Raw genomic sequence first — 13,885 nt, 5'->3', positions numbered from 1 at the left:
CGGATTGCATCAAACCGCTCTTACGGCACCCTCTAGTAGGCAATGTGCGGGGAACAAGTGTTTTGGTGGCCGAGCCTGATTGAGATTACCAATAATAACATTGTCACCGCATACCAAATAAATATTTTCTACTATTGGATTTAAGTATTTCCACGTCTTGAATTAATGTGTACTGCATTTTGATGCTTTTGATAACGCTGACAAAAAAATGGCAACCCCTTTATTTTAGTATCTGGATCTTTCCTCTTAACTGAAGACGGATCATGATGCATGTTAAGTGAGAAAATAAGATGGCATGCATCCGTACATTGTGTCATGCAGACTTACTTCGCAACATCTCTGAATATCCATACAGGAGTTTTGTCATAAATCTTCACTTTCACAGAGCAACCACCGACTGTTTGGACCACACATGGAATCACCACTCTCTAAAAGCCAGAGATGTTAAAAGTAGCAACAACCATGAAAAGCACTTATTGCCATACAATCCCAAACTTATGTTCATGTGTTAAAAAAGTAGCTCATCCCAAAACTTCCAATTCTCTGGCATAGCTCATCCAAAACCATTTGCATATTTAAATGGGGGGGAAAAAAAAAGGTAATACTTGATAAATGCTCTTCGACAGCTAACCTTTGGTGCCCCTAAAGCAAAATTGCTGCCTATAAATCATATGATAAATTGTGCAGCTTCCACTGAACCAAACACGAGCTGTAATAATCTCACAGATGTGAAGCAAAGCCAATCAATAGAGCCTTATTCTAGTCTCGATTGCAAGCCGGCAAATGGGGCACACTTCGAGATCTTCTCCAGTCACAACAAGTCTGCCACATAAAAGAGAGGAATTATTTAAGAATTATTTAAAATATGGAAAAAAAAAATCTGTAATAGAAATATTTTTTTATTTTAACCTAAAGGTGCTAATAAAACAGAAAAGAAATGCAGAGTAATTTACCTGATGCCCACAACCAAAGGCCATGTCCTTTTGATTAGAGTAAGGCAAATAGGGCAAACCTGTACAAGTTCACCACAAATAGGACAAATATAGCTCGTTGATAGGGATTTTGACCATTTCCGATGTGATGTAAGCTTCATCGGTTGAGTGACCTAGCACCTAATTTATGAAAAAAGCTAAGCATACTGCATCCCAAATAGATACAATTGAAAACATCAAGATGAGACTGAACCTGTCCACTCATTGCTCTTTGTGAAATCAATACCAACAATTAAATTAGAAGATTCTAGGCCAGCATGTGCAAGAGCAGCAGTAACCTGTGATCAATTATTCCATTATTCAGCAAAAATATGAACATTTAAATTTGATAAAGGACTTGTCAATCGGAGAAGTTTCAGAGTAGGTATAGAAAAATATCAATGATACAATGAGTGCTTGAGACAGACGCAAACAAGGAATGAAAGAATTACAAGATGTCAAGAAAGGAAATAATAACTCTGGCCATGTTCATAAGATGATAGAAATTTTGGCTATCATCCCACATTTTGCAACTCGTAATTAGAAGTGGAACTTACTGAAGAGACATAATCCGACCTTTTTTCCACAAGGCAACCTACTTGCATTTATATTGTCACAATATTCTAGGGAGAAGAGGCTTTACAGGAGCCTCTTAGGCAACTTATTGGTAGAATGCTGGAGGTTGAAGTTTTCAGAAGTTGACATTTAGATATAAATGATAGATTTCAAAGCCCATTGGTGAAAACCCACTTGCAAGCTTGATATCTGTTCAAAACTCTAAAAGAGATGCGTTGCTTCAACAACTCTGTAACTCCGAAAGCTGTAGCAAAGAAAATCGAGTAGCCATAGTTTTACCATTGTTAACATTCCATGATAGTTAAGGCACTTATCATATCAAATCACAAACACACTGTAAATAGTCTAACCTCATCCAAAGATCGGTAGTTATCTGCAATCTTCGAGTATCATCTATCTAATGTTCTCTGCAGCTGGGGTACCTCCGAGCCATTAAAAGATGGTTGTGAGCCATAATTAAAAGAAGTAAAGGGTGGTGGAGCACAGGGATGCTGAGGTGTGTAATAAGGGTTTTGCTGAGGGTACGACGTGTTGTGAAAACGATGAGAGAAAAGTAAAAGTCAAACAAACAATCAATCCCACGACATAAAATTAACGTGGTTTGGCAACGTGCTTACGTCCATAGAGCTGCAGAAGATTTTATTATGCTAAGGAATGACAAAATAAACATTGGGGCTAAAAATCATTATTCAGACAACTATATTGTTCATTAAGTATATATTTATAGGGTTACACGGCAAAAGCCAATATATAGGGTTACACGGCAAAAGCTCTAATTTTCACTTTTCTACGTTATTCGCTCAAGCGTGGTGTCGAGCGAGCCTCGAGTGAACTCTCTGTCTGGCATTCACTTGAGCGAACCTCGAGCGAACTCTCTATCTGAGCTTCGCTAGAGCGAATGTCAAGCAAACTTTTTGTCTGGTGCTTCCCAAGTCGCAAACAGTGCCAAAAATATGGGCCCAACCCAAAAAGAACATGGTCCAAGTGTAACGCCCCGTTCCCGGAGGTCCGTAGAGTTAGCTTTTAATACTTAACATCAAACTTCAATAACACAACTATAAAATCCAGAAAACTCCATAAAATGTTAAGCCATTTAATCAACCCAAATATCTATGCTACTTCGTGGGGACAACCAAGAAATTCTCAGTAACATAAATTAATAACTCTCCAAAACTCAAAAATATCCTTAACTCATCAAATCAAAATAACCAAAACTAAATCAGTTTTCTAACTACAACTCTCAAATAAGCACTTGTACCCTCGGGTACTTATTCCTCTACGATCATAACACCTTGCTAAAACTTCTTACTCCTGTTCTCCAACTGAACCATCAAAATTATCTGAAAAGTATTTGGAGATAAAGGGTGAGTTATCAACAACTCAGTAAGCAGAAGACATATACTAGTGTGTAAACATGAGCATTTACAGAGATCAGAATACAGAACAAAACATTTTTACTTTCAGAGTGCGGAAACAGAACATGTTATCAAAATATCAGAGCGAAGATTCAGAAATAAATTCATTCAAAAATATCATTTGACATAGCATAAATGATCATCATCATCATCAGAATATCATATCAGAATAGAAGTCATGTATAACTCCCGTGGTAGGGTTGTGCATCTGCGGATAGCCAAGCAGAACATAAATCACTATGTCACCAAGGTGTGCACTCAAAACAGAGACCAATACTATAACCCATGACAGAGCCTTATTCACTATTATTACTCGTGGTTGGACTGTATCCACTATTATAACTCGTGGTTGGGCCATATCCACTATAATTACCCGTGGTTGGGCCGTATCCACTATTATTACCTGTGGTTGGGCCATATCCACTATTATAACCCGTGGTTGAGCCGTAACTGAACAGAGCGGAAACAGAATCAAATTCAAAATCAGAGTCATACCAAAAGTTTTCAAAAATCACATCTTATCCAAACAGAGTATTGAACAAAATCATATCATCTTCGTAATCAAAGCAGATCCAAAGCATATTTACATAATTATGCACAAATTTTCATATTCGCTCTTTTTACATAGATCAAAAATAAAATGTCAAAAATAAGCTCGTGTATACACCAATTATGACAAAAATGTTTTCTCTTTCATCAGAGTTCAATGAGTAATGACAAATAAGTAACTGAGGTTATTTTCACATTTCTTTTTAAAACACATAATGCATATTTTCATAAATCAACCTCAGTTCATTTTTATTTTATGCAAAGTCTAGCATAGGAACCCCACTTACCTGGACTTCTTAGCTTTGCAATTTTTTTCTCAAAAAATGTTGAGTCAACTATAAATCATCACCTATAAAATAATCACATAATTCCATAAATTTTCAATCAATCGCAAATTTACACCATTTAAGCCTAAGCTTCTACTATATCTATTTTAATTCTTCAATACCTAAAAATTCTCATAACCTTAAAATATCCTCATTCTCTAAATTTCTTTAATATCAATCAACACTTAAGATAAGTACTAGTAAAAATTTCATTAAATAATAAAAAAAAATAGCTTTAATCATATTTAAAATGTTCAAAATAAAATTACACACTATAAAAATAATTTGCTACCAATAGCACAATTTAAAAAAATCCTATTTATTCTGTACAATTTCTTATACTTCCCACAAAGACTACGTAAAAACAGATTTAATATAAAAATAATTTCAAATTGAAACCATCTAATAATAAGGGCAAAACTGTAATTCCATATCTAAGTAATATGAAAAACTAACTTTACGTAGACTCTTGAGAAAACGATGAATGTGTTTACAGTGCAACAGTCGGCAAGGCAGGGACGAGAAATACTCACCGAGAAGAGAACAAGAGACGCAACAACAGTGCTGGGTGGAGGTCGAAGGTGGTCCACGAGACGGCAGAGCACTAAGATTGAGAGAGGGGGAGAGAGATGAGCGAGAGAGAGAGAGAGACGGAGAGGGACAAAGAGGAGAGTTGAGTTCAGGGGTAGCTAATCGAGAGGAGAGCGACGAACTTGGATGGAGTGCAGCGCCCGACGATACTCTCTGTGCAATGGTTATGACGTGGAGGAGGTTGGCGATGGCGTCGCTCGGTTGGGCTGCGTCGAACAACGGCAAGCAAAAAAGAAATCTGCTCTGTTTTCGGGAACTAAAACAGAGGTATCTTCTATGTTTGTTTGGGCATGAAAGCGGCAGGTGACTGGGCAGTGGGAGTTGTACCACGGTGGCTGAGAAGGGGTGCAACGGTGGTGGTGCAGGGACGGCGCTATGGGGGTGGTAATATAGAGGCAGCGGCAGGGCTACGTGGGGTTCACAGTTTGCCAACAGGCTGGGCGGTGGGGCTATCACACGGTGACTTTTGAGTGGAAGAAAGGAGGCAGTTACGTGAACGAGGTGATTACTAGAAAACAAGTTAGGCTGCGGCAACTTCTGTTGCTGGACGTGTAGAAGGTGAATATATACAACAAAAATCGAGAAAAACCCTAGAGGAATAAAAGGGGAAGACGTGCAATACTGTAAGAGTGGAGAAATAGGCGTGAACTAGTTGTGGGAGGTTATACGGAGATATGCCTAAATAGATTGTTGAAACCCTAGGAAAAACAGGAAGAGGTGTGCATGGCGTGATCTCACCGGGGCTTTAGGGCTCATTAAAAAAAATATTTGTGCCTTGGCTTACATCCATGCTAGCCTAACTTGATCCATAACTTGTCGGGCCAAAAACTCAAAAATAACACCCACTTACTCCATAAAAATATTTTTACTGAAGAAAATAATCTGAAATAATAAAGACCAATAAAAAGTCCATAATCCATCAATACAAAAAAAATTTGAGGCCATAATCTATTCCCAAAAAAAAATTACTCGATAAAACTCAGGTGGCTTTCCATTCATATATAAAAAAATAGAACACGAGTTTCATGTCGGACCTGGTTGTTACACCAAGCCTCATTGAAAATCAGCCAAAAAACCATAACACATCCCCTGTCGGGTTGGGTCATCAAATCGGGCCGACACAATAATAAACCAGGCTCCACAAACCCAACACGATGGTTGTGTATACCCATACTGATTCCATGTTGAAGAACCACCATACCCATATGATGCCACTCCTCTCCAACCCGAGCCATTCAAACTTTTGCCAAAACAAGAGGCGATACAACACTCAAAGATATTCTCTTCACCAAAAAAGAAATAATTCTCATCATCCCCATTCCCCTCATTGGATTTCCCAACATAGGTGTCTCCAGCATGTAACTTCCAACTAAAAATGCTCTCTTATTATAGTCCCTCCAATACATCTTAAATCTTTAAAAGTCTATTGATACACACTAATATTGAGAAGTCAAGTCGTCATAAGTTATTGTTTGTCGCCTCTAGTTTAGCCAAAACTTTGCACGTGTTTAAACACAATTAAAGATCAACAAAATGAAGTCAAGCATGCACAAAATACACATACATACTTCCACAATTTTTTCCTCTTCTCCTTTTGTCATTTTCTCATTCTTTTTCTTGTGTTAAGATCATGTCAAATACTTAGATAATTGTATTGCTCCCCAAGACCCTTAGAGCAATAATACCATAAAAGACAAAAGAAATGTCTTAAAACATATGAAGTCAAACACACTGTAAATGGTCTAACCTCATCTGAGGACCGGTTTTTATTTGCAATCTTCGAGTATCTTCTATCCAATGTTCTCTGCGACTGGGGTGCCTCTGAGCCATAATTAAAAGATGGTTGCGGCCCACACTTAAAAAAAGAGGGCGGTGGAGCATGATGATGTCGTGGCGTGTAATAAGGGTTTTTCTGAGAGTACGAAGGTTCTCTAAACCCATACTGGTTCCATGTGGAAGAACCACCAGACCCATATAATGCAACTCCTCTCCGACCTGAGCCCTTCGAACTTTTTCCCCCCATCACCAATAAAACTCCTAGAGCTCCTTCAATTTGCAGCAAACTCAAATCTCTTCCAAACACAGCAAGGCAACCAAAGCACAAAGAATGTCAGTTCGATGGTGATGCATGGAATACTCGGGCATCCCTACTATACACTAAAATTTGCCAGCAACACATATCAAACACCTTGAGGGCACCTGCAAAATATCCACTAATAAATAAATAAATAAAGGTCATCTATCTCGTTTACCCGCAAAATACGTGACAAATGCAAAAGGATATATAAACGTATCAAACAACTGAAAGAAATTTCTTAACAATACAAAACAAAGACCAAGAAAAATTGGAATTAGGCTGCTAGAGACAGTCGACCAATCAAAGAATGCCCTTCAAATGACAACCATTTTGCAAAACACGTTTGAGTATATAAGAATTGTCCAGACCCATTCTGAAACATTCAAGAACCTCCAATTGTCCTCATGGATAAAATTGCAAAGAGAATGACTCTCTACTGAGTAATTTGATTCAACAAATATATATTATTTGGTATATGATTTCCATAACAATAATTCTATTCAGAAGCCCCACACCCCGCACACCATCCATGTTGGCAAATAGTAAATTGTTATTTTTGTCCTCGTAATTACAAACAGCTCCTTTCCTCTCTCTGTCTCAGCACACCGACACCTTTCCTCTTCTCCTCCAGCGTACCGCCTCCTTAAACTCAATAATGTGCAAGGCATTGCAATTTATAAAACCAGCAAAGAATTTGTTCATATAAAGATGTAAAGAGTTTAAACCTGAGGCCCCCTCCCACCACATACAGGTGCATCTTCGGCATGAACCTGGCTTGAAGATAAGAGCACCGAATTGGGATAGCCCATATTTTCGCTTGAATTTACAAATTACCCAGACATGAAAAACAGCAGGTAAATGATTGGGAATATTTGTATGAGCGGCTGTTGATGGGAAAGGAAAGAAACTATTTACGCACGACAAAAATGAAACGCTGTGAGAGAGAGAGAGAGAGAGAGAGAGAGATTTCTTCAACACTGCCAACATAAAAGAGATGTGCTTGCTATTCAGACAGAATAGAGATGCCTCCACAATTCTTCACCCAGAGCTCAAACGCAGAGATTTTCTTCACCACCTCCGACAAAAAAGAGACGGAAAACAAATAAGACGCTTCCCTCAAAAAGAAATCCAGAGATCTTCGATGGAATAGAGATGCTTTTGCGATGGGGCACTTCAGTTTTTTTTTTTTAAACGATTCCCTGTCACCACAATGTAACCTCACGAGCAAGGAAGCGGCACGCAACAAGAGGCAAGGTTGGTCAACTACTCTTCTTCTATCCACTGTTCCAATTCAATCAATGCTTCCATGTGATTGTTTTATAATAATAACAATAATAACAACAACAACAACAACAATAAAAAAATTACAGTCAAGCAAGGAACCAACAATTTATTATACTTAATTCAAAGAATAAAATTGAGAACTCTTGTTTTTGGCAATTCAAGGAGCCAAAGAACCTACATACACACTGCAAATTTTGCTAAGGGAAATCTATACTGCATTACTGATCCTTTTTAGCTTACATACAGACTCAACCCAACAGCAACTTAACATAAAGTAAACTGCTTACTAAAATGAATAGACACGATACATGATAGCCCATGTAAGTTAAAAAACAAGTTAGTACATGCATGCCATTAATAGGAATCATTGATGCTAGGCGGTATAAGCAAATTCACAATCCATTACATGCAGCAGGTTGTTTTCATATTCCAGCCCTTCCTTTGCAAAACAAAATGAAGTTTCAAGAGAGTTTATGAATGCTATTATGAGGTTGGAACCTGATTCTACTAAGTAAAACATAATCAGTTTGAAAAATGAGATTGCATAAAGTAAAGTATGAATTAATTATATTTATGTCATACTGAATTATTGTTTCATGTAAGTTGTTATATATACTGAATATCCTGAAACAATACACAAATACACGCCAGTATCGAAATATTATGTTCGAGTGAACCAGATAATCACTGGAATGAAATTCAAAACTTTTTTTCTACGACATCGATTAAGATAGGAACTTTGCCCACAGCAGACAGAGCAAAGCTTTCGAAATATTTAGAAGTAAAAGGCATGCCAATGGATGTCTTAACAACTTTTTATTGCATGTAATGTGTTTACTGCACGTAGAAATGGAACACAACTGCTACCAGTGCCTCTAGATACTGCCCCTAAAGCAAGTCTTCGCAGATTATTTTAAATAAAACTTCCAAGGCATCACACAAGTTTTTGCATATTGTTTTAAGTGAAACTTCTGAGGCATCATACAAACTTAGCATCACAAACATAATACAAAATAGATAAGTGAAATATGAGAATATAGAATATGAACCATTTATCATGTCCATGTGGCATCTCTTGAATGAATAGCATTGATTAGAGTCTCTGACACAGCTCCATCAAGAGTAAAGCCCTTCTCCATCATCTGATCCCATATGCTACAAGCCAATGAAAGCTTCTTTTCTCGTATAAGCCCCCCAATTATTAACTTGAAAGTTACTTCATCAGGATAGGATCCACTCATCTGCATTTCCTCATAGAGATGCATAGCTTCACTAACTCTAGAAACCTTGCAAAGCCCATTTATGAGGGCATTGTATGAAACCACATCGGGGGCAATTCCCTTCTCCAGCATGTCAGAAAAAACACTATGAGCTGTCTCAATCTTCCCATTCTTACATAAGTGATCAACAATCGTAGTATAAAATATACGATCAGGAAATAGACCCATGCTTGCCATCTGATCAAGAAGTTTTTTTGCTATATCAGAACTACCTTCTCTAAGAAAACCTTTAACAAGAATCGTGAATGTCACCACATCTGGAGTGATCCCTTTCCGCCCCATTTCCTCAAAAAGCTTGTAGGCCCTTCTAGTACGAAATGCCTTGCAAAAAGCTCTAATGATGGTATTATAAGACACAACATCACACAATCCTTTGGCCTCCATCTTATTCACCATGAACAAATAAGCCTTATCTGGCAGGTCTGCCTTGCAAAGACCCTTTATAAATTGGTTGTAACTGTACACATCCAGTTTCATCCCAGTCCTCTCCATCTTCCTCATCAACTTCTCCGCTTCCTCCAACATAAGCCCATCACAACAATAGTTCAATAGCACATTGTATGTAACCAAATCTGGCTCGCAACCATTCGTCCTCATGAATGATTTGATCGCTTGTGCCTTATCAATCCTACCTGCTCTACAAAACCCATTAATCAATGCATTATAAATCAAATTACTAAAGTTGACCCGACCCTTCATCACACCAATTGTAAGCTCATATGCTAAATTAACCTTCCCACCATCACATAACCCAATAACAAGTGCTGTACAGGCATTATTATCTGGACTTAAACCCTTGTTTATCATATCACGCCACATTTCAGCTGCAGCATCAAACTTCCTTGCTTTACACAATCCATGAATTAGTATAGTGTATGTTGCAACATCACCCTCTCTTCCTTTCTCGATCATTCTACGAAAGACTTCCAAAGCCAATTCTATTCTACTCTCTTGACACAAAAGATACAAATATATATTAAGAGCCCAAATGTCGGGTACATAACCAAGCCTATCCATGTCTTCTAGAAGCTGCTCAATGAGGCTAAAGTTCTTGATTTTGCACAATCGAGAAATGAACCTTGAGTATGTAAATGGATTGAGGGAAAAGCCCAGGGAGATCATTTTGTGGTAGTAGTGCTCAGCCAACTCAAAGCGCGATTCACGGACCAATACACCGACAAACCGGTTGTAGTCAATGCTGAATATCCGGCAATCTGATTGGGTCATTTCGTCAAACACCTGGATGGCTTGGTCAATGAGACCAGCTTTAACAAAGTATGAGATTCGAGCTCGGTATATGAGGCGGCGTGCACCAAGACTGCGAGACATATCAGAGTGAGTGCATAGCAGTGGGTTGGGAGGACCTGACGAGGAACTTGATGCATGGGCATGCACAGAATTTGGGAGAGAAGGAGGACGTAGACTACCTGGTTTTGCCGCAGTGGTGATTAGCCTCAAGGAATTGAGGCGGTAAGCTCCGCCGGTTGAATGACCTAGCACCTAATTTATGAAGAAAGCTAAGCATACTGCATCCCAAGTATATACAAATTCAAAGCATCAATATGAGACTGAACTCTTTGTGAAATCAATACCAACAATTAGATTAGAAGATTATAGGCCAGCATGCGCAAGAGCAGCAGTAAACTATGGTCAATACATCCTTTTTGGAAGATCTGAAGGACACAGTTATGGGAACTCTAGAAATAATAACAACAAAAATAATAGGAATAATAACAGTAAAAATAATAAAACAAACCTTGAACTCTAAATAGAATATCAAATGCAAGTAGTGCTAAAATTATTTTTCACAACATTTACAGGAAAAGAGGCTTTACAGGAACCCCTCAAGTAACTTATTGGTGGAGTACTACTGGAGTCGAAATTTTCAGTAGTTGACATAAGCAATATGTATAGATTTCAAACCCAGTCTTCAAAACCCACTTGCAAATTCGATATCAGCTCAAAACTCTATAAGGGACACGCTGCTTCAACAACTCTGTAACTCCAAAAGCAGTAGCAAAGAACATTTGTGCAGCCAGAGAGGTTTACCATTGTTATAATTCCATAATAGTTCAGGCACTTCTCATAGACAGAGAGAGATGGCCAACTACAAATTTCTTAATATATAAAGTCATGTCAGAAATACAATATAAATCAAGGCAGAAGGTTCTGATTAATATCAACAATCTTTGAGAGAGAAAATTGTGAACTTTAATAGATTTTACTAAGGCCATGTTTGGGAAGTGAGATGAGTTGAGACCATCTAATCTCATCTCAAAACTTCTCATAATTTCCTTCACAAACATCACTCAAATACAAAACACTTTTTCAATTTCAAATCTTCAACTTTTTCATCTAATCATTAATTAATCATTACAACTTTCTCAAATTTCCAAACAAAAAACAATACAACATTTTCAAATTTCAAAACAAAAATTATATTCAAACAGTTTTTTAACTTTATAATATATTTATTCAAATTTTTCTCTCTCATTTCCCCAAACTCAATAAAATGTCTTAACTCAAACTATTTCACTACCACTCACAGAATTCTCATCTCATCTCATCTTTTTTTTTTATAAGTAAACAAGTATTATTAATTCAAGAAGGGAAAAACAAAGTAAGGAGGATAAGAGGCCAAGAATGAAAAATTCGAAACCTCTTGAATAGGAGTGAAAAAAAAACCGGTGAACCGGTAAACCAGACCGAACCGAACCGATGAGTTTGATCCGGTTCTAAATCGGTTCGGTACGGTCTTCTCATCTCATCTTATCACAAATCTCAGATGGATGCCAAATTAGGAGGTGATACAACCCTCAAAGATATAAAAGTCAAGGCTTTTGATTCTTTTCACCAAAAAAAGAAATACATTCTCATCATCCCCATTCCCCTCATTAGATTTTCCAACATAGGTGTCTCCTGCATGTAACTTCCATAGTTGAAAATTGCTAATTCAACAATCCAAACATCAAACCCACAGTTTCTAATTCAACACAGTTGAAAATTTCCAATTGTATTGCTCCCCAAGACCCTTAAAGCAATAATACAATAAAAGACAAAAGAAATGTCTTAAAACATACGAAATCACAAACACACTGTAAACAGCCTAACCTCGTCCAAGGACCGGTAGTTATCTGTAATATTCAAGTATCTTCTATCCAATGTTCTCTGTGGCTGGTGTACCTCTGAGCCATAATTAAAAGATGTAGAGGGCAGTGGAGCACGGGGATGCCGCCGCATGTAATAGGGGTTTTGCTGAGGGTATGACGGTTGTGTATACCCATACAGATTCCATGTTGAAGAACCACCAGATCCATATGACGCCACTCCTCTCCGACCCGAGCTCTTCGAACTTTTGCCCCCCATCACAAATAAAACTCACAGAGCTTCTTCAATTCACAGCAAACTCAAATCTCTTCCAAACACAGCAAGGCAACCAAAGCAGTCCCAACTATACGCTAAAACTCACCAGCAACGTATATCAAACACCTTGAGGGTGCTAACAAAATGTCCACTATAAAACGAAAAAGAAAGGTCAACTATCTCATTTACCTGCAAAATACGTGACAACCGCTAAAAATGCAAAAGGATATATAAACGTATCAAACAACTGAAAGAAATTTCTGAACAATATGAAACAAAGACCAAGACAAATCGGAATCAGGAACATTCACGAACCTCCAAAGAAAGAACTGCAAATTGGGTTTTGATAGTCAAGGATGAACTTGCAAAGAGAATGACTATCTGCAGAGCAATTTGATTCAACATATATACAACTATTTTAGTATCAGATTCCATAAAAGTGATGTAGAAAGTATCAATCGAAGACGTAACCTCACGAGCAAGGAAGCCGCGCGCAAAAGACAAAGCAAGGTGAGTAAACTACCACTCCATCCGCTGTTCCAGTTCAATCAACGATTCCATGTGATTAATAATATTAATAAATTATTGTAAATTATAGTCCACCGTAATCTTAATCTAGGGGAATATATATCCTTGAGTGTATTGATAATTGGACCCATCATTCACGATCATTATGACTCAACGACAATTGTACCCATCATTCAAGATGAGGGGGAGAAGCCGAGGGATGTGCTACGGCAAAACGAAGCGATGAGAGGGAAAACAGAGGAGAGCGGATCTCAGTTAGAGTGCGAGAGGAAGGCTTGCCGGTCTGGCCTCAGGGTCGGACAGCACGGAGAATGGCGGCGACAGAGCTGGAAGGCGACGGCACAACAGGAAGGGCAACAGAACCCGACTGAAGAGACAGGGCAAGAAAGAGAGAGAGTGAAGGATAAAGGAGTGAGAGCAGTAATGCAGAGAGGTGCGTAGCGGAAAGAGGGAAAGAGAGAGTGAAAGGGGGAGGAGAGGAAAAGAGGGAAAAAGAAGAGGGAATTACAGACCAAAACGGCGGGGTTTCAGGTGGGCTGGGCTTCTCCGCGGGCATGGGCCAGGGCTTAGACCTGAACTATTAAAGAATAATTATATTACGTAATATTTTATGAGTAATGTTGTATATAATTATAGAATGAGTAAGTGTTATGTAGTTTTTATGAAAAATAGTAGAGTTTATTATTAAAAAATTAATATTTTTTATATAGATTCCGTATTTATTCACTTTTCTCAAAGTGATTGCATGGATCTTGCATAATCACGACTGTAATTATCATTTCTTATATTTTTTTATTATAATAAGTGATATGGTTAATTCGATGATACAAAATTGTTATGGGTAGCTAAATGGCAAAAGGTGATAATTTTTTATCAAAGATATTGGCACATTGTTAGTATTTGTTAGTGAAAATAGTGCTGTCTA

The 13,885-nt window shown here is 37.9% G+C and overlaps 1 protein-coding gene across 8 annotated transcripts; it reads right to left on the bottom strand.

Moving 5' to 3' along the window:
• Positions 1-278: 278 nt before the first annotated feature.
• LOC109013560 (pentatricopeptide repeat-containing protein At1g13040, mitochondrial) lies at positions 279-13,436 on the bottom strand. 8 transcript variants are annotated; one of them, XM_035684598.1, is made up of 11 exons: positions 12,904-13,436; positions 12,748-12,813; positions 12,181-12,583; positions 8,839-10,569; positions 7,231-7,786; positions 6,176-6,627; positions 1,898-1,960; positions 1,722-1,791; positions 1,186-1,270; positions 954-1,112; positions 279-822 (listed from the first exon to the last, which is right to left on the bottom strand). In XM_035684598.1, exons 3-4 carry the CDS (start codon positions 12,433-12,435, stop codon positions 8,845-8,847), a joined length of 1,980 nt encoding a protein of 659 aa, XP_035540491.1. In that variant the 5' UTR covers positions 12,436-12,583; positions 12,748-12,813; positions 12,904-13,436; the 3' UTR covers positions 279-822; positions 954-1,112; positions 1,186-1,270; positions 1,722-1,791; positions 1,898-1,960; positions 6,176-6,627; positions 7,231-7,786; positions 8,839-8,844. The 8 variants fall into 8 exon arrangements, with proteins under 8 accessions (XP_035540491.1, XP_035540493.1, XP_035540489.1 ...); XM_035684600.1 differs by lacking the exon at positions 1,722-1,791; XM_035684596.1 differs by lacking the exons at positions 1,722-1,791; positions 1,898-1,960 and having other exon boundaries at positions 12,181-12,621.
• Positions 13,437-13,885: the final 449 nt, after the last annotated feature.

This window comes from Juglans regia, chromosome 13 (assembly GCF_001411555.2).
Source record: "Juglans regia cultivar Chandler chromosome 13, Walnut 2.0, whole genome shotgun sequence".
Lineage (NCBI taxonomy): Eukaryota > Viridiplantae > Streptophyta > Magnoliopsida > Fagales > Juglandaceae > Juglans > Juglans regia.
Note: the sequence above shows the minus strand (reverse complement) of the source record. Positions and strands in the feature narration are given on the sequence as shown.

Coding starts and splice junctions, on each gene's coding strand:
- LOC109013560 (XM_035684596.1), bottom strand. CDS start 12,435: ATGGGGGGCAAAAGTTCGAAGAGCTCGGGTCGGAGAGGAGTGGCGTCA. Junction 10,570..12,180: donor ACTACCGGTCCTTGGACGAG/GTTAGGCTGTTT, acceptor TTCATAAATTAG/GTGCTAGGTCATTCAACCGG.